The 21,438-nt window shown below is 40.6% G+C and overlaps 1 protein-coding gene across 2 annotated transcripts in view; it reads right to left on the minus strand.

Annotated features, from left to right (window-relative positions):
- EYS (eyes shut homolog) overlaps positions 1–21,438 on the minus strand; it is a 1,767,714-nt gene that overhangs the window by 110,062 nt on the left and 1,636,214 nt on the right. For both annotated transcript variants that reach the window (XM_024133056.1, XM_024133057.1), the window contains exon 35: positions 12,143–12,325. In XM_024133056.1, the coding sequence (XP_023988824.1) occupies positions 12,143–12,325 (183 nt within the window). The remainder of the gene's footprint in view (positions 1–12,142; positions 12,326–21,438) is intronic.

The following is a 21,438-nucleotide window of genomic DNA, read 5'->3' on the forward strand; positions in this document are numbered from 1 at the left end:
AGAGTGCTCTGCCTATGTTTTCCTCTAAGAGTTTTATAGTATCTGGTCTTACATTTAGGTCTTTAATCCATTTTGAGTTTATTTTTGTGTGTGGTGTTAAAGAGTATTCTAATTTCATTTTTTTACATGTATCTGTCTAGTTTTCCCAGCACCATTTATTGAAGGGACTGTCTTTCCTCCATTGTATATATAGTCTTTCCTCTTTTGTCATAGATTAATTGACCATAGGTGTGTGGGTTCATTTCTGGGCATTCTCTCCTGTTCCATTGATCTATATTTCTGTTTTTGTGCCAGTACCATGCTATAATGATGACTGTATCTTTGTATCAGTAGTATAGTTAGGAAGCCAGGGAGTTTAATTCCTTCAGCTCCTTTTTTCTTTCCCAAGATTGCTTGGGCTATTTGGGGTCTTTTGTGTTTCCATACGAATTTTAAGATGTTCTGTTCTAGTTCTGTGAGAAATGACATTGGTAATTTGATAGAGATTGCATTGAATCTATAGATTGCCTTGGGTAGTATAGCCCTTTTCACAACACTGATTCTTCCATTCCAAGAACATGGTATATTTCTCCATCTGTTTATGTTATCTTTTATTTCTTTCATCAGTGTTTTATAGTTTTCTGAGTACAAGTCTTTTGCCTCCTTAGGCAGGTTTATTCCTAGGTATTTTATTCTTTTTGATATGATGGTAAATGGGAGTGTTTCCTTAATTTCTCTTTCGGATACTTTGTTTTTAGTGTATAGAAATGCAACAGATTTCTGTATATTAATTTTGTGTCCTGCAACTTTACTGAATTCATTGATGAGTCCTAGTAGTTTTTTTGTGGCACCATTAGGATTTTCTATGTAGAGTGTCATGTCATCTGCAAACCGTGTCTTTAATCCATTTTGAATTTATTTTTGGGCATAGTGTGAGAGAGTAGTCCAGTTTAACTTTTCTGCATGTAGCTGTCCAGGTTTCCCAATACCATTTGTTGAAGAGACTTATTTTTGCCATTGTATATTCCTGTGTTTTTTGTCATAGATTAATGGCCCATATAAGTATGGGTTCATTTCTGGGCTCTCTGTTCTGTTCCATTGATCTCTGTCTCTGTTTTTCGGCCAATTCCATAATGTTTTGATGTTATATATATATACTTATATATATATAAGTGTGTGTGTATATATATACACACACACACACACACACACACACACACACACACACACTCAGGGAGTATGATACCTCCAACTTTGTTCTTCTTTCTCAAGAGTGTTTTGACTATTTGATCTCTTTTTTGTTACCATACAAATTTTAGAATTATTTGTATTAGTTCTGTAAAAAATAAGTTCATTTGTATTATTTTTGTTAGATTCCACATATAAACAATATCATATAATATGTGTCTTCTCTGTCTGGCTTAACATTTAACATAATTATTGATAGGTGTGTATATACTGACATTTTATTAATTGTTTTTGGGTTATTTCATGGCTCTATTTTGTTCCTTTCTTCTTCTTTTACTCTCTTCCCTCGTGATTTAATGCCTATCTTTAGTGTTATGTTTGGATTCCTTTCTCTTTGTGTGTGTGTGTGTGTGTGTGTGTGTGTGTGTGTGTGTGTATTTCTTATAGGTTTTTGATTTGTGGTTACCATGAGGTTAACATATAGCAATCCCCCTCTCTCTTGCTCTGTGTGTGTATGTATATGATTATTTTAAGTTGCTGGTCTCTTAAATTCACATTTTAACAACCTGGCATTTTTACTCCTCTCCCCTAATGGTTACTGTTTTTGACATCATATTTCACCTCTTTTTGTTTTGTGTATCCTTTAAATACTTATTGCAGATATAGATGATTTTACTTCCTTTGTTTTTTAACCCTCTTAGTAGCTTTGTATGTGGTTGACTTACTACATTCTCTGTATATTTGCCTTTAGCCATGAGCTTTTTTCCTTTTATAATTTTCAAGTTTCCAGTTGTGGCCTTTTCTTTTTCACTTAGAAAATTTCCTTTAATATTTCTTGTAAAGATGGTTTGGTGGTGCTGACCTCTATTACCTTTTGCTTATCTGTAAAACTTTTGATTTCTCCATCAAATCTGAATGAAAGCCTTGCTGGACAGTGTATTCTTGGTTGTAGGTTTTTCCCTTTCTTCACTTTAAGTATATTGTGCCACTCCCTTCTGGTCTGCAGAGTTTCTCCCTTCTGGTTGCAGAGTTTCTGCTGATAGCCTTATGGGAGTTCCCTTGTATGTAACTTGTTGCTTTTCCCTTGATAATTTTAATATTCTCTCTTTATCTCTAGTTTTTGTCCGTTTAATTACAATGTGTCTTGTTGTGGTCCTCTTTGGATTGATCTTATTTAGAACTCTCTGTGCTTCCTGGACATAGATGTCTGTTTACTTTCCCAAGTTAAGGAAGTTTTCAGCTACTATGTCTTGAAATATGATCTCTGCCCCCTTTTCTCTCTCTCTTCTCCTTCTGGGACCCCTATAATGTGAATATTATTATGCTTGGTGGTCTCTTAAACTGTCTTCATTTTTGTTTATTCTTTTTTCTGTTCAGCTTCAGTGATTTCCATTACTTTGTCTTCTAGCTCACTGATGCGTTCCTCTGAATCATCTAATCTACTGTTAATTCCTTCTAGTGTATTTTTCATTTTAGTTATGGTATTCTTTACCTCCGTTTGTTCTTCTTTGTATTTTCTGACTCTGTTAAAAACGTCTAACTTCTCAGTCTATTCATCCAATCTTCTCCCCACTTCTTCAAACATTTTTATGATCATTTCATTGAACTGTTTATTGGGTAGATTTCCTACCTCTACCTCACTTAGTTCTTCTTCTAGGGTTTTATCCTGTTCCTTCATTTCAAACTTATTGCTCTACAGTGTTGTTCTGCTGGTGGATGGAACCAGGTACCGGGGGTCTCTGGCTGTAGGGCCTGGGGGGTCCTGGTGTTGGTGTTGGCTTGCTGGTGGGCAGGGCTGAGGCCCAGGAAGTCCCAAGGCTAGTGCCAGCCCAAAGATGGGTTGAGGCCAGTCCCAGGGGCACTGAGTGTACTGGAGTTGGTGTTGGCCGGCTAGTTGTGGAAGCTGAGTCCCAATGGCTGGCTGCAGGGCCCAAGGGGTCCCCAGGGCTACTGCCAGTGTGCCAGTGTGCAGGGCAAGATCCTGCGCCCTCTGGTGGACAAGGCCATGTCTGGGCACTGTGGGCTCTGGGGGTCCTAAGACAGCCAGCCTGGGGTGAGGCTCTGGACTTGCCCACTAGCTGCTTGGCCTAAAGTATCCCAGGACTGGTTCTGACAGCCTGGTGAGCCAGGCAAGGTCATGACACTAATAAGCTAGAAGGAGGATTCCAAAGTGGCTTGTTAGCACCAGTGTCCATATGGTAGAACCACCTCCCAAAATGCCTGTCTCTGGTGTCTGTGTCCCCAGGGTGAGCTTCAGTTAGTTACCTCCTGCCCCTCCAGAAGCCTGTCCAGGATCAGCAGCTGTGTCAAACCCAGACTCCTTTCAAATTACTGCTTCTGCCCTGGGTCCTGGAGTGTGTGAGATTTTGTGTGTGCCTTTTAAGAGTGGAGTCTATATTTCCCATATCCCTCTGGCTCTCCCAAAATTAAGCCTCACTGGCCTTCAGAGCCAAATATTCTGGGGCTCATCTTTTTGGTATAGGACGCCCTGGGGAGCCTGATGTGGGGCTCAGACCCATTGCTCCTTGGGTAGAATCACAGCAATTGTAATTATTCCTCCATTTATGGGTTGCCCACTGTGGTGTGGATCTTGACTATATTGTATTTCTTCCCCTCCAACCCATCTTGTGTTTTCTTCTTTATATCTTTAGTTGTAGGAGATCTTTCCTGTTAGTCTTCAGGTCATTCCATCAGCAGTTGCTCTGTAACAGTTGTAATTTTGGTTTGTCCATGGGAGGAGGTGAGCTCAGCGTCTTCCTACTCCTCCATCTTGGATCTTTCCAAATTGATTCACAAATTCTAACAGACAAATGGATTTTTCCTTTCCCTTCTTTCCTGTCTTGAGTGAAATAAAAGATGTGAAAGGACCCACAGAGATAGTGCTGTGACTTTCCAGTTCAATGAACCTGACTTGGTGAATGGCTCCTGATTACTGGTGGGAGTTCCCTTCTGAAGGAACAATTCCTTTTGTGCACACACTTTGTGGGTATATTTGAATATATTCTAGGGCCTGTTAGGCTTTTAGATTTCTGAAAGGAGGAAACTACCTTTTAATCAAATATTCTTGACATTGAACTAGAATGATGCTGACACTGAGACCAAGATAAACTTAGCTAAGCTTTCTTTAGTTGACTATGGCTATATTCAGTTTCTGAAAGAAAGCTAAATTAGGTATGAATGAAGAGTTAGATAAATGTGACTGATTTTAGGAAAATAACAGAATAAGTTTATGGAGCTAGAATCAAAGCTAAAAGTGATGCAAAGCAAAAAATATATCTAGTTTGACCCAAAAGAATGGAAGTTTCACCAGAGCAATACACATATGGTATAGGATTCTGGACACTGGAACCATTTTTACCCCGTATTCAGAGACAGACTCTGCTTTAGTGACTGTTACACTAAAATTAAGATAACTGGAGATTTTGAATGAACTCTTAATGAGCATACAATCTCTATCTTAAGATCTGTACAACTTCTAATCATAGTGGGACTCTTTTAGCTTTGCATTTTGTTGATATGATCATTAAACTATGTATATTCCAGAGCTTTGAAAGCAACGGAGCCATACAAAGCCATGTCCATGATGTTTCTTCGTCATTGTCTACAATGGAGACCATATAGTGTCCAACTCAGAGGATTAAATTGTTAAAATGTGGGCAGTGTTAACTGGCTACTGTTTGTGACCACATCAAGCTGGTGCCCTGACTTGCAGCTGTGCTAGTGAACAGAAGGGTGAGAGTGATGCCGGCTACAAATGCACCACTGCACTCCCAGCACATGAAAATAGGGTAAGAGTGATGCTGACTACAAATGCACCGCCGCACTCAGAGCACATGAGAATAGGGTGAGAGTGATGCTGGCTACAAGTGAACCGCTGCACTCAGAGCACGTGAAAATAGGGTGAGAGTGACGCTGGCTACAAGTGCACCGCTGCACTCCGTGCATGTGAAAATAGGGTGAGAGTGACGCTGGCTACAAATGCACCGCTGCAGTCCAAGCACGTGAAAATGTGATAAAATGCATTTCCTGGAGTTACATCTGGCTCCCAGTCTTCTATCTCTTGAACAAAAGGAGTTGAGAATAGAAAGAGTGGGAAGTCTGGAACTCTCTTGATGTGCTGTCAGATATGACAACATGAAAACAAGGGATGGAAGCACCAGTTGGTGGGTAAACGTGAATTTCCCTGAGATGGAACCCCACGTGCTCACTGGAAGCGCAGAACAAACAGTGAGAATGTGGGCTTGGAGTTGATCGATTTGCAGTTTCTTCCTCCTCTGGATGCTCTTCTGTGAGACCAAGGTGCTCCACTGAACTATGCTTAAATGAACCCTCCCCTCCATGTAAGTTTAACAAGGGGGGGGAATTTTGCGAGGATCTACATATTTTTGTCATTTTTAACCTTATTTGAGCCCTGGTCAATTTTTCACATATTTCTCAGTCAGTAAAGTGAATTAGCTTAACTTCTTTTTGAACAATCTTAGGAACTCAATTTATTTGATAACTTAGATGACATTGAAGATACAGTCCAGGATGTTTAATTAAAAGAAAATGAAGATTTGATAGTTTGAGGTTGTCAGGTAGAAATCCTCATGGTTTCTCAACACATGATGAACATTTTTCTGTTGTAGAACACTGGCACACACTGCCAGTTGTGACTGGAGGTGGCCAGGACATGGGGCCTGGTGCTGTGCCCCGTGAGGGAGTGGCTGCCCCCCCTTGCCCTCTTCTTCCGCGGGGTCTGACCCCAGCTCTGAACAGGTGGAGCTGACAGTTTTATGTGATGCTCCATCTTTGTTTTTCTGTAGATGACATACACCCCAATTTTTTTTCCACACAAAAACATCAAGCTATATTTATGTGTTCTTATTTCAGTTACAGTTAATAACTAAGGGCTTGAAGTAAACAAGAAATTATTTGGCACGAAATATGAGGTAGCCTTTCATAATTACCGCAGCACAGAAGGCCTGCCTGCAGGTGATGGACAGAAAGCTACGCACACAATGCACTCAGATGCAGAGATCAATTATCCAGGGAGTTATGTATGTTTTTTTGAAAGAGTCTGTCACAGCATCACACCTTTTAATACAGGATAATGTTGAGATTTAAACTTACATTTCAATGATTTGAACAGTAATCCATGTCCTCCCCTCCCCTTTATTTAGGTCCTAACTTTTCTGACACAATCCAGATCAATCTGTGCCCACACAGTATTATGAATGAACGAGGAGAGCCTCTGTCTATGGAGAGTCCTTCAGTGAGTGAAAGAATCAGTAAGCATGTGATTATTGCTCTCTCACACAGTACCTGCCATGTGAGTGATGCAGTCGGGGCATATGAAAGAAATTAAAGACTTAGTTTTTCCAAAAGGAATTTAAGATTAATCTTGATGAGGGATTATGCAATTGCTGCTATCCTAATGTTTTTGATTTATGAAAACGGTAACTTCATACGATTTGAAGTAGTGATTGTGAATGACAACACAGTGTATGATTAGGTTCCAAATTACGGGATAGAAGCTACCTGTTCCATACAGGCTTTGTGTAGGTTGGATATGGGTGACCTGGGTTTGTCAGAAGACCATTACCTGGATGGGTTGTATCGAGGATGGGAAGAGACGTGGGGCAGGTGCTCCAGGCAGGAGAGAGCAGGGAAGGTGGTGTGGATGGGACGATGGTTCTCAGATGGCATAAGTGGGCTGGGCATGGGCTGGGAGAGGGTGGATCTAGGGAGGCAAGAGAGACTGCTGCAGCACTAGTTGTAGAGCATTGGCTGAAATGGAAGGGAACGGATGGGAAACACACAGAACAGGAGCACACTCCCTGACTGTTCTAGTTGGATGACATTTCTACTTTCTGAGCTCCATCTTTTCTATCACTTACTTGCTTCTTTACATTCAATGATGCCTATGTTCCAGGCAAGTATTAGACACCATGATGGATACTTTGTGTACCAGACATAATTTCTGACCTCTGGTTTAGTATTGTTAATAAAATTTTAACAAATTTTAACTTAACAATAAGTTCACAAAATTTTAAGTAAGTTATGTTGTGCTTCCCTAAATTGATTATAAGTTTTAGTGTAACAGAGAAAGAGACTTTTGTATTCATTCTTTCAAAACTGTAATGAGTGTCTACACATGACGGCCACTGTTAGAAAAAGAAAAGCCGCAGTCCTGGTTGAGAGAGATCCAGACAAACAGTTATAAAATATGATAACTGTTTCCAGCAAGCTGAAGTGAGATGAATTCTTAAATTTCCTGGAAGTGTTGAAGACTTAAAGATAATTTTCTGAGCTGAGGCTTAAAGGATAGAAGTGGTTTTGAGGCATGAAAGTGAAGTGTGGGTGGCTCAGGAAGATTGGGACAGCCTATGTGAAAGCACAAAGGTGGAGGATGCAGTGAAATGACACAATGACATGACCCAGTGACATGGCACAGTGACATGACACAGTGACATGACCCAGAATGTACACGTGTGCTGATATTGCCGAGTGTAGGGCAGAATGAAGGACAAGAGATTGTGCAAATGGGCAGGGGCTGGACACATGTCTGTGCATGTTATGCAAAGGATCTTAGGTGGTATGTTATGAGGAAGCATGTTGATTAGGCAGCATATGTTCAGACTTCTATGTGGAGAATAGAGAGGGAGAGGGCAGGACTGGGCAGGGAGCCTGGAAAGGAGGTTATTGCTACTGCGACCACCTGTGATAGATAAACTGGGAGCAAGGAAGGGAAGAAAGAAGAAGGAGAAAAGATGAAAAAGTCATTGGAAGGTAAAATGGACAGACCTTGGTGTTTTATAGAACATGGGGTATAAACTGGAGAGAAGATGACAAGGACCTTGTCTGACTTATTCACAACTGTATCTCCAGCACTGGGAAGAATCCCTCATCTAGGCTCCCAGTAAATAGCTGTCAAAATGAATAGAAGGGAGAAATCCAGATGACTCCTGGGTTCTGGAGGAAGCAGAATGTTTATACCAGTCACCAGTGGAAGGAATATGGGAGGGGAAGATCAGGTATTCCTCTGTGGACCGATGTGGGACAGACTGGTGGTTTTTAGTAGAGCCAAACTATAAGACACAAGTTATAAAGGAGCGAAGGAAGAATTGGTAATGAAGGAAATGCAAATATGACTGCAGAAAGGCAGGACAAGTTTTAGGTTAGGTTAAAATCCTACGTCAAGAGAGGCATTTTCACGTGGAAATGTTTGACAGGGTAATTTGTCCAGAGTTCAATGTGCATGAAGTCTGGCAAAATCAGTCTGGCTCTTGGGACTCCAGGAAGAACATCACCCGTGTTGGGGAGTGAAGAAGTTCCCTTGCCTTTTCATGTCCAAAATTAGAGGTTGGCTTATAGTTCAAGTTATCATATTAACTCTGTGGCTTTATGCATCTTTTAACGTGAGAAAGACAAAGGCAGCATATGAAATGGTGGTTTTAGTAACAACCAAAGCCCAGGTCAGAGATTGATGTTACTATACAATAATACCTATATGTGGAGATACCACTGTTAGAAACACTACCTTGGGTCCTAGTTTCTTATATAGAACAGAAAATTGCAAATTTTGTGGTTAATGTTGATGATAATAATATATTTTAAAGGAATATGTGTTTATTTAACCAATAACTTTATGCTACATAAATTGAAAAATCTTCCCTGCCTATGATATTACGAGCAATAACTGCATATCTTAGTCTGTCCCCATATATGGTCTAATTTAGCTGTTCCTTAGGGGTTTTGTATGGTTGCTCTAAAATATTAGTTGCATGAAAAGCACCTAACATTCTTGATAAAAGTCTATTTTTTTTTAATTCAAGAGGGCCTGTGAATTAATATTTTAACAAACACCATCATGTGATTCTGATACAGGTGTGAAGAGGTTCTACCTGGAGAAATCCCCCCTTGAGAAGCTCTTGGGCCTGACTTGCATTTCTTAGCTGGTGTTCTTGCTCTCTCTGGTGGTACAATGTGGAATTGTATGTTTCAGATTTTTCATTTTCACTGATTGGCAGATAGAGCTCCACAATTAATCTACCAGTTATCCAGCCTTTATTTAGCCATGCTGTAAACCTACAGATGCAAGTGCTGCATTAGCATTCATCTCCTTACACGGAAAAGAGATGTGAGAAGACCAGAAAGTTTAACATGTAAAATTTCATACTTTAGAAATGCTGCAACCAAGACAATGCTTTTACACTTTTTTGTTTGGAGAATTTTGAAAGAATCTGTAGTAGAAGAGTATTGGAGAGGCATTTGGTGGCAGCATTTTCATGGGCCAAATGTTTATCTTTTGCTTGGGTCCTTCCTCTGTGAATCCTTTAGGACTCAGACTCAAGCTTTGTGATGCACATTTGAATTTTTCATTTGCCTGTTTTTGTTTGTTTTTTGCTAATGAGAAGGATATAATTGTATGCAGAGTAAAGAGTTAAGGGTAGAAATTCCTTCTTCTTTTCCTCTTTCCTCCCTGCCTTCTGGCAGTCATTCAACAGATGTTTATTACAGCCCCCTGAGGAAGGCTTTGTGGGTGATACAGTGATAAGCAGGACCCCATTTCTCTGAATGAGGAGAGAAATGTAGCCCACCAAAGGCTGTCATGAAGGCTCCACGCCCAAAGTTCAGGACAGCTCAGCAACCCTCAGAGGAAGGAGAGAGTAAACATGGGGAAATCATTATGGAGAAGATGGCATCTGAACTGCATGTCCCTGAGACTGGCCACTCTAAGAACCTTTGCGTAACTGAGTTGCTGACTTATATGACATACAATTGTCTGTGCTTATTGTGGGTATTTTATTCAGTGCTGATTATGTGTCGGGCAGTGTGCTAAGTGTGGGTGTATAGAGTTCAGGAAGGATTGTAATCAAGCAGGACCCTGTGAGACCATCCCAGGGCAGAGTCCCGCCATCCCCCCATGTCCTCTGCCAGACTTTTGTCTGCAGAAAAACTTTAGTTAAAGAATAAATTTAATCAGAGAAGTGAGAAATGTGGAAAGAAAAGAAAACTGTTAAGCAAGACAAAATAATAATAGTTTAGCCATTAAACAAAGTCAAGGACCTTTAGTTCCTCCTCAAGGGCTGTAGATACTATTCTGAGCCATGTCCTTTGAGCTGTTTTGCAGATACTGAAACCCTCACCAGGTGGAAGAAGTTAACTGCAAGCTGCCCACAAGCACAAAGACCCCAGGTGGAACCAGAAGGTAGATGATGTTGACTCCCAGTTACCTCACCAGCAGCCAATCAGAAGAAGGTCCACGAGCTGATCACACACCCCACCCCACCCTCCCTCATCCTGTCTTTTAAAACCTTTCGCTGGAAGCCTTCAGGGAGTTTGTGCATTTTAAGCATGAGCTGCCCTGGACTCCTTGCTTGGTGCCTGCAATAAACGCTGCACTTTCCTTCACCACACCCAGCAGTGGTAGATTGGCTTTACAGTGCTTGGTGAGCAGACCTGAGTTTGGTTCGGTAACAGGATGGCTTTGTCTCTGTCTACGTAGAGATCCCATTCTCCTAGTAGAGGCAGACAGGTAACAAAATAGATAAATGATAATAGATCACACCCAGCGGTGGTAGATTGGCTTTACTGTGCTTGGTGAGCAGACCTGAGTTTGGTTCGGTAACAGGATGGCTTTGTCTCTGTCTACGTAGAGATCCCATTCTCCTAGTAGAGGCAGACAGGTAACAAAATAGATAAATGATAATAGATAAATAGATAACTATCTACAAAATAGATAAATGAATTGTAAATTGAGGTAAGGGCTTTGAAGGAAGTAAGCAAGAGGCTGAGGTAGAGAATAACTTGGGTGGGGTGGGGTGAGACCTGCTTTTGTGGAGGTGGCTGGAGAAGGCCTCCTGCAACAACACAAGCAATGAGGTTGTGAGTCCAGTGCTCCCTGCTACTGAGTCCACATCTTAACCATGTTCGTCCTCCCAGCTCTGACGGGGAATCACCAACATTATACTCATTTGAACAGAGAGGAGACTGAGGCACAGGACCACTAAGTAACTTAACGTGTAGTTTGTAAGTGGTGGAGACCAGATCCAAACCTACCTTCCAGGCCCAGAGCCTGCTCTCTTCACCACTCTGACAGGAATCTCCCACCAAGGGTGGGGACGGGAGAGCACATATGGGGCTCAGAGGCAGGAGAGCACTCAAGCGATGAAGCAGCCCTTGTCCTCCCAGAGGTGGGGCAAGGCTGCACACCACCCTTCCCTTGGGGTGTGGGCTTCTTTCAGACACGTGTTAATACAGAAACAGTCATTGGGCGAGTTGAAAAGGACAGAATTCATTAGTTCCCCTAGCACTGTAGAATTACTGATGAGAAAGGTCATTTTCTGGTGTAACATTTTGATTTCACAGTGGAGGACCTCCAGCTCAGAGAAGATAGGTGATTAATTGCTTAACTAGTTAGTTGCTGACTTGGGAGTAAAACATACGTGTTTTTCCTTGATCCCACGTGTGCATAACTGGTTTCTACTTAACACACAAATTTAGCTTATAAATTGCTTTCCCACCAATAGAAGGGCACTGGAGTACATGATTACAGACCTAGCACTTTCTTAAATTCTTGCTCTTTTAATTTGGGATGGTTTTCTTTGAGGGCAGCCATTCCCGTTTCACGACACATGGTAAAATGTGTTCCTTCTGAGAATTTCCCTTCTCTCCTTCTCTGTGGAAATGCAAAGAAACAGAGGACAGGACCAGTCGATAAGCTCACTTCTCATGTGACTCACCCCCTTCTCTGTCTTCACGTTTGCTGGCAGGAGTTACAATTCCCTGATTATAAGAGGTGGCCTGGTGTGAACAGGGCTTGAGGGTCAAGGGCTGCTGCATACCTTGGACAAGGCACACGCTTGAGCAGCAGACAGGAGGAGGCTGATCCAGGCAAGCGCCTGCCTCACCCACAGCCATAGTCCCTGAGGAATCTCTCAAGTATTGTTAAAAAACCTAAGCAAGCCCTAGAGGGTTCAGGTAATCTTACCATGGCCCTTCTGCCCGGTGAAAAATATCAAGTTGTCTTGCACTGCTGAGTGGTTGTTTGCCAGCTGAAACTTCAAGTGGAACTCGTAATCATAGCTGATGTCCGGGACCCGCGAATAAGCCAGGAACGAGGTATATCCAAAGGCATCCATCCCGCTGAGCCTGGGCTGGGTGATGTGAACAGCTGCAGAAAAGCCCAAAGCAAACAGTTAAAACAAGCCTGTTCGTGGACTTGTAAGAGGAGGGTTGTGTTTTGCTGCTGCATCTCGCCACATAGTCTGTTTACTATCACATTAATTATACTTATGTGCCCTTCAGCATTGAGCAACTCAGAGACTCAAAAGGGAATTCAAATCCAGAACAAAGGAAGTGTAGTGTTTTGAGATCCTGTGTATAATCCTTTAACTCACATACCCTTTTGACATGAATAATTTACTTAAAAAGTAAAATCTTACATTTTGGAGATTAATTTTAGAAATAGAAAAGATCACAGGCAGTCAAAGTATTTGCCTACGTGCTTTGTAACCATAATTTGGCATCCAAATGCCAGATATGACTTAGAGAGGGACTCACAGCTTGGAACAAATCGAGCTTCTCTAACCCTTTACTTTTCTAAGAGCTGAAGGTCAGGGGTAGGAAGGCCAAGAGATGGGAAGGAAATGGATCAGTTTCCATCACCATATTGTGAATGACCTGAAATTTCCTTGAAGTGAAATCGTTGTCTAAAAGAAATGCTCTTCCTTACTTTGTTCAGACACGTGTTAGATAGTGAAAGTGTGGGTTTCAATAGGTCTGAAACTGTAGGGAGATTTAGTAGAAACAGGAAATGGTAAAACCCAGAAGTACAAGGGTCAGTGCAGACAAATAAGATTTAGTTGAGGGGTGCTATCAGCCAGCTAGCTTCTCTTTTCATCCTGCCTCTAATCTTGTATCCACATTTTCTCTTTCATTGTCCTGTTTCCTTCATAAATAGTCCCAAATGGCTTTTATTTCCTCACTCCAAGGGGAACAGGGAACAGGAAGGGGGATTTTGACCCCCATCCTGACTACTGTGAATGGTATCCCCAGATTAAAGGATGTTCCTAGAATCTATCTTTATTGGTTCAAGACAGCTCCATAGAGGGAAGAAGAGCTTGTCTTGATTACTTTATAATGCTCCCTTCTCAAGAGGTGATGGCTCTCTCACGAAGTTGTAAAACTAGAATTTTTACAAACCTTAAGAAATATCCTCACTCTGGTACTTAATGCTTGAAACAAAAGAGTTGTTATGTCTGGTTATAATTGTTTAGGCAGCAAATAATTCTGCTATCCTGAGAAAAAGAATTCTATTTATCAGAGGCTTTTATTTCTGCTTGTTTCACATAACTATTCAAGTAGGGATTTGTATGGAATCAGCTGAATACTTCATTTTGATATTTTATTAAAATCTTATCAGCTTATTCCTTGGGATGTGTGTCCTTGGATAAGTATACATTTTCTCAAAACTCACCAGAATCTGAATTATGATTTTGAGACATACCACCTTTCATATATATTTTTTAATCTAATGAAGTAATTGGTGGTTTGTGTTTCAGAGATAATAAGACTTCCCATCAGAGATTTCAGTGGTTCTGTAGGTAGGATGGTTGAAGGAAATTAAATAAAATTAACTAGAATTGAAGCAAAATGAAAATACTGATGGTGTTTGAATGTTGGCATTAAAAACAGTTAAAATAGAATTCAATTAAATACTAAAAATAAGAATGTCTTTCTTTTATAACATTTCTTCCTGTTAATAATTTACAACTGAGTCTACTAAAAGTTTTTGTACATTTAGGTTAGATCAACAAGTACATATGTAGTTCACTATCTGACCCTGAGCTAGATATTTGTGACACAATGATAATAAAGCACAATCCTTACCCTCAAGGAACTAGTGTGTGGTCAGTTAAATTACTCAACTGAACTAGACTGAATCTTGGCTGATGACAGCAGTTCACCTGCAGGTGACAAGCAAAGATCATTTCAGGTGGAAAGAACAACTTATTCTAAGATGGAGAGGCCAAAAAGCATGTCGTACTCAGGGAACCTATGGAGTTTGCAAGTTTTAGAATGAAGTATAAAAAGGAAAGTGGAAGCAAATGAAATGAGATAGTTAAGACAGGGGTCAAATTATGAAGGGTTTGATAGTTTCCTCATAATTTTTGAGTGGTTAAGCAAAGATCAAAGTTGCCTTTTAGAAATATCACTGTAGTGATGAAATGTGAAGGCTGGATTAGACAGGGGGATCTGGAGGAACAACCTTTGGTCAAGAATAATAATGAGGACTTTGAGGACATTGGGAAATCTAAGAATGAGTTCAGCTTGTACTGAGTCATCAGTGTAAGCAAATGGGTGGGTGACTCACTGAAAATGGTAACAGTGTGATATTGATAGAAACAGTTAATAATAGGAATGTGTTACAGTGTTAGTACTAAAAAGAAGAAGGTTGAACCGTGAAGGTGGAGGGTAACTATGCTCACAGGAGGGGATCTGTCATGTGCTCGGAGTCTGTTGGTCTGAAGCCACGCTGACCAATGACAGCTCTACACCATATGCAGCTGTGATCTCAGACTGCACTTGTTGTAGAGAAGGGCTTGGTATGGAGAATAGAATGCAAACATCTTATTAATAATATTCTATATTCATTAAATATCAGGATAATTAAATGTATTATTAAAATAAATTTCACCTGTTTCTTTTTACTTTTAGAAATGTGCTTCCAGGAAGACAAAATTACACAGGCAGCTCCCTTCCTATCTGCTGAACAGCCCTGGGGAGAACCACATGGCTCCCGGCAGGCAAGCACCTTCTCTAAACCCTTAGCTATGACTTACCTCAAGGGCCTTTGTCTTGTGGTAACTTTGAGCCTGTGAAAAGAGAAGCCCCTTCGGGGAGCAATAGAATCAGAAAGGGTCAAAGAATGTCTGGACCACACTCAGAGGGCCCTGTATCCTCAGCCACGTTTGTCCTCCTGCTGGATCAGGCAGGAGGACACAGAGGGCCCCAGACTAGGAGGAAGAGGGCTTCCATCCTCAGGAATGATTCTTTCCAGTTCTTTACAGTAAGCCCTTTATGATCTTAACCAGGCGACACTGAGTGAATTTGGTTACTGTGTTACACAAATTCCCAGATCAGACTTTGGGACCACCAGTCCTCATCAAATCAAGTGACTGAACAGGTTGCAAGGAGAATATTTTAGGGCTACTAAATTCATTTTTAATTTTTTAATCCTAGTTGCCTCATGGCTTCCAAATGTGAATTTATGCATTCTTTTCCTTCAGTGCTATTAAAGTGACAGCAGTGGATTGGGAATGAGGAAGGAAAGGATTGCTGAGATTTGAAGTAAAAATAAATTATTTACTGTGTGGAAGCAGTGAAGGAACATCTCAGGCAGTCAAAGATCTAACATATCTCAACATCTTAGGGTCATTAAAAATTCTAGAAACCCTCACAAAGGGAGAGTGTCATAATCTTTACTATAAAACATGCTCTGCTGTGGCTTGGTGTAGAATCTCTGCACAGCGTGTTTTATTATGCTTACAGAACACATTTTAGCAAAAATTACCACAAAAATGGTATAAATTTCTGTTTTCTAGAAAATTTACTAAGGCAAATTTTTCCCATTCCCAGTAAAGACAGAGAAATAACCATTACTGTTTTAAATATTACTGTAGTTTTCTTTTTCTTTTATAAGCATTCTGTAGTTAGTCCTCTTCATCTGAATTACCAAAATTTTGTGCACGGAAGTGGGCAAGAAGAGCTACTGGGATGTGGGAAGAAGACATCGCTTGGGCTTAGGTGGCAGGTCCATCTTCCGTTCCTCACTTCCTGCAGTGAGACGCAGGCTGTCCGCAGGGTGATGGAGGGGAGGCCGCTGAAGCCTCAGCTCAGGCTGGATTCTGGATTTCCTCACTTCCTGTGTGAACTTGGGCAAGTTAACTTCTCTGTTTTAGTTTCTTCATCTGTAAAATGAGGATAATAAGTACCTAACTTCTTGTGAAGGGTGAGAAAGGCACGTGGATGCAGGAAACACACCTGAGCTAACCACGTCTCCCAGGTGGGCAAAGCTCTCGCACCATTCCTGTAATCCTACTGCCTTTTCCCAGTCTCTAGGATGATTAATTGATGCCTCCTCTTTTTTCCTCGGAAACATCTGATATTCATCTCTCTCAGTCAATGATCTTGCTTCTTATTTCACTGAGAAAAATAAGCTCTAAGAACAGAGACGTACCCATCCTTTCATCATGGAACCTTAACCTTCCTGCCCTCCACGCACTCATTTGATCCACGTGTTCTGCCTTCCCTCCGGTTACCAGGCCGACTCTGCCTTGGTGTTGGATACACCCCTCCTTGTGCGAAAGACATCACTCCAGCAACTCTTTTCGATTTCCCAGGAGACACGGAATCCTTTCTACGGAATCATCTCCTTCAACATCAGACACGCTCGAATATCTGCATCTGACACACTGCTTTCCTCAGCCCCACCTTCCTCTCCAGCTGCTCTTGTTTCTCTGTTCATCATTATGGTAAGACTTTTCTAAATAGTATCTCTAGGAGCCTTTGAACTTTTTACCACCCATTCACTCTTGATTTCATTCCAGCCAGGTTATCTTTTCTATCTTTCCTTTGAAACTTCTGTTAGGTCACCCGTGAACCACCATCTTTCTAAATTTAACCTCAGTTCTCTGTTTCTATCTTATTCTGTCTCAGAAACAGTTGACATAGTCGATGATTTCTTCTCTCTTGAAATGCCTTCTTCACCTGGGTTCTCCTGGTGTTCCTTCCACCTTGAACTTCTCCTCCTCCTCCTCACACCGTTGCTCTCTGATGACTCCTGAGTAATGTTCTCCAGCTCTGCCTTCTTCCCAGAGCTCCAGATTGTTATATCCCACTACCTACTAGATATCTGACATACATTTGTACATCCAACAAGAATCTCAAACTGGACGTATACGAGGAAGAACTCTTTATTCTCATGTTTTTATAACCCAATCCCTACCAACCGGATCTCTTCCTCAGTCTTCCTTGTCTTTGTTCAGAACAAAAACTAGTCATCATTCTTAACTTGTTTCTCTCTCTGCCACCTCAGCCAGTCAATTGGCAAATCTTGTTAACTTCATCTTCAAAATGTATCCTGAACCCCACTGCTTCTCACCACCTCCATTACTGCCATCAAAGTTCAATGCATTCTTCTCTCTAGCTTGGATGACTGTATTTCTGTATCTGCTTCTTACCTGCTCTCCGTTGCCACCTTGTACCCTTGCAGACTCTCTTCCCTATTGCAGCCAGTGCAACCTTTTTAATATTAATGGCATATTAAAAGTCCTCCAGTGTTTTCGCTTGAATTTAAAAAAATTCCTTAGCATAGCCTAAAGCCCCTACTCTTCAAATTTATTATATACCCATTTCTTTTGGCTCATCTGCTCCAACCATCTTAACTTCTTTGTGTTTCTCAAACCAAACATGCTCAGAGTTTCTGTTCCTCTAGTTTCCGATGCCTGAAACGTGTTCTCCCCCAGAGGTGCATGGCCTGCTCCCTCACTTCCTTCAAGACTCTGCTCAAGTGTCCCCTCTTCACGGGGGCTTTCCCTGACCAACCTACTAAACTATCAATCTCCTCCTGTCCCTGTACTCTCTAGTTCCTTAACCTGCTTTGCTTACTGCACCCTAATTACGTTATATGCTATTTATTTGTTTACTTTAACTTGTCTCTCTCCCCAGTTAGATTATAGTTCCTTCAGGACAGAGTTTGCCTATCCCTCATGGACTCCAGGATGTGTGACAGTGCCTGGCTCAAGTGGGTTCAGAATACATATTTATCAAATGGTTGAATGGATACATATACAGGGCTTAACATAGTGTTGAAAGCATAGTGACATACATATGTTATTTTTCTGATGTTATTATTTATCTAGTATCTTAACTGTTCTGTTCTTAAGTGATGAGGAAAAAATTGGAGCTATTGGATGAAGATGGGAAATAGAATTTCTACAACACCACCAATGCTCATCATTGCTTTTCAAAATTTTTTTTTTTGCATTTTTCTAGTCATTTGCCACTAAAGAATAAGAATGTTTCTGGATTTTTGCAAAAACATTATAATCTTAATTCTTTTAGTGTGGGCAAAAATTCAGATAATATATTGTATATGGATACTGAAAACCAAGGCAGCGGTCTCCGACTTGAGGAGTTGGTTGTTTTTCATAACTAAGTTATATAAATACAACTACAGTTTTACAAGTTTTATCTTATAAACATTGTTTTCTGTTTAATACTTGACAATAATGTCTTTTGTAACTTTTAAGCCAAAATACTAAATATTTTTCTTCGGGCAATTGATAGTTTTTGACAAAAATTTTTGACTTTTACATGACAAAATATCTGTATGATTACCTCACAATGTTGTTTAAAATTTTGCGATATAAACTTGAAAAAAAATTCCTTAAATTCATTAAGGAAGATTTCTTGAAAATGAACAGTGTTTGCAGAATAGATTGTCTTGTCTAAATCTATTTTTTGAAATAAAACTCATTGCTTCATTTTTATACAAATACAAAAGACAAAAAAGTTGTGGTTGATTTTTACTTGGATTCTATATTTTATATAGGCTGCAGAGTTAACACCAGATAGCACTGACCTAGTGAAAATCCAATTCAGTTGTTCCTTTTCTATTGTTTATTTTAATGAAGCAAGAGATGGCAGATGGATTTACTCTGGAAACTGCTGATTTAGAAAGACTCTAGTATGCCAATTTTACAAGCATGGTGTTCAGCAGCATAGAGTACCTTGAAATAGACATTTAATTTTGCCAGGAAAATTAATATATCCTTGGGCAGATGGGTAAATTTGGAAAAATGTAGGACCACTGTTTGCCTCTCCAGGTTTCTTTTGTAAATTTGAGTATAAACATCTTTCTTCTTTTTGTTCTTAACTTCTTAATAAGATAGCAGTAAATTTAGCTCAATATCCTGCACAAATGCAATCAGGACCATGTACATGATCATTGTTGTTATTGCTATTTCTCTTGTTGAAGAAGCTCCTTGTGGAGTATGTGTCCACACTGTTTATCATTTAGAAATAAAAAAGATATAACCCAAAAATGTGATTTTCATTTAAAAGGAGTAGAAATAAATCTTCTGAGATATTGTACAAAAAACATACACATCTGTTCTTTCTGAACCAAGATAAATATACTCAATTCATGAATAAAATAAAGCTGTCTACTCAAATGGATCTATAATATTCAATTCACCCACAGGTAAAAAACATGAAATAAATATAGTTGGTTGATTGTCAATTCCTGCTCATAGTAAATCATTCCAATATTCTATGTAGATGTATAATTCCTACCATTCTCACTTCTTTATCTAATTGTTAGAGAAAAGTTAAGAGCAAAGAGAATTTTACATTGAGATAAGAAAACTGATGAAAATGTAAAGCATCATAATTCCCATCAGGAAAAGAAATGATAAATGATCAGAATTCATAGCAGCACATTCTTTTTAGATGCACAATTCTTAGAAATCAGTGCCATCTTCTGGCTTCTCAAAGTACTGCTTTAAATCTAAACCACATTTTGGTAGGATTATTACAGTACTATGAAATATCAAAAAAATAAAAAGGAAGGGATCAAGATGGCAGAGTTGGAGGACGTGGAGCGCCCCTTCCCCCACAAACACATCAAAATGCATCTACACGTGGAATAATTCTCATGGAAAACTAACTAGAAACTGACAGAACTCCTATACAACCAAAGCTGCAAGAAAGATCTCCACTTCTGAGTAGGATGGGAGAAAAAGGAATTGGGCTGGGACCTGTGCTCCTGGGAGGGACCTGAAAAAAAGAGAAAGTCTGCATGGCTAACCCTTGCCCTGGGAGTGAGCAGGTCAAGCCACAGCCTGGGCGTCCCGGTTCTGGGGTCCAGTGCAGAGGAGAGGAGCCCTCGTGCCTGCTGGGAAATCCTCTGAGACAGACAGAAGGGCTGCAGAAACTGGGACTTTTACTTGCGAGGAATGTGTGTGCTGGTGTGTTAACAGTCAGGGCACTGGTAGCTGTTGCCTCTGCCACACTTCCCAATCCGGAGGGGCAAACACCCTGGTCTCGCTCACTCCACACCACAGCCAGGTGCAAGATCTGGGCAAAGACATGGTTTGGCTACACAGAGACAGATGGAGATGTGACCTGGGGGGACAGTGGTGGCCCTTGTTCATGTACCCAGGTGTGCTCAGTGGTTTGTCTCCAAGCAAGAGCACCCAGCTCTGCCCACTCCACATGGCAGCTTAGTGCTGGATCTGGGGCAGACATGTCCTGGGAGAAGTCAGCCACAAGACAGCCCAGATCTCAGGTAGCAGCACAGCCACTTCTATTCCTGCAGCAATAAAACCCTGACCCCCAGGCCACAGCCTTGCACTAGATCTGGGATGAACACAACAGGGCTTTCCCTGTTTCTGAGTGGAACTGCAGACACCTGCATGGGAGGCGCATAGGTTCGCTGTGACTTCATGGACCTCATTTGCTTCAGCAATCACACACTTAAGGGCAATGAAGCATTATTGAACCTGACCCTCAGAGCTTCCACCCCAAGAGCTGGGGAAAAGACCCTGACCCTGACAGGATGGTAACAGCCACAGAGCAGAGAGGAAGCCCTGCCTCACATCCTACACAGGCTTTAAATCCCCCAACACAAACCACACCCCCTATCAAGGAGATAACAGCCAGCACACACCGAGGAAAGATATAGTTGGTTTCCATACCAAAACCAGCCTTACCACCAACACTATTAGAAACACACAGTCTATACAATGATGCTCCCACATAAAAACACTCCTTCAAGATCACAACAGATAACTGTTTCTGCCAAATTCATAGAGACAGAGAAAGTTAAGTAAAATAAAAAGGCAGAGAAACTACTCCCAATTAAAAGAGCAAGAGTCCCCCACACCCCTAAAAGAACATATAATGAAACAGACCTTACTAGTTCAACAGACCCAGATTTCAAAGAGGTGGGAATAAAAATGCTAAGTTATAAAAGATTATTGATATAAACACAGATAACTGTAACAAGGAAATAAAAGTTATACAGATGAATCAATCAAAAATAGATAATTCAGTTTCAGAGATAAAAAGCAATCTATATTCAACATCTTGTAATAACCTAAAATGGAAAGAATCTAAAAAAGAATATATTGATATATCTATATATCTGTCTCTCTATATATAACTAAATTACTTTGCTGTACACATGCAACTAACTCAACATTGTAAATCAACTATACT

This window comes from Physeter macrocephalus, chromosome 10 (genome assembly GCF_002837175.3).
Source record: "Physeter macrocephalus isolate SW-GA chromosome 10, ASM283717v5, whole genome shotgun sequence".
Taxonomy (NCBI): Eukaryota; Metazoa; Chordata; class Mammalia; order Artiodactyla; family Physeteridae; genus Physeter; species Physeter macrocephalus.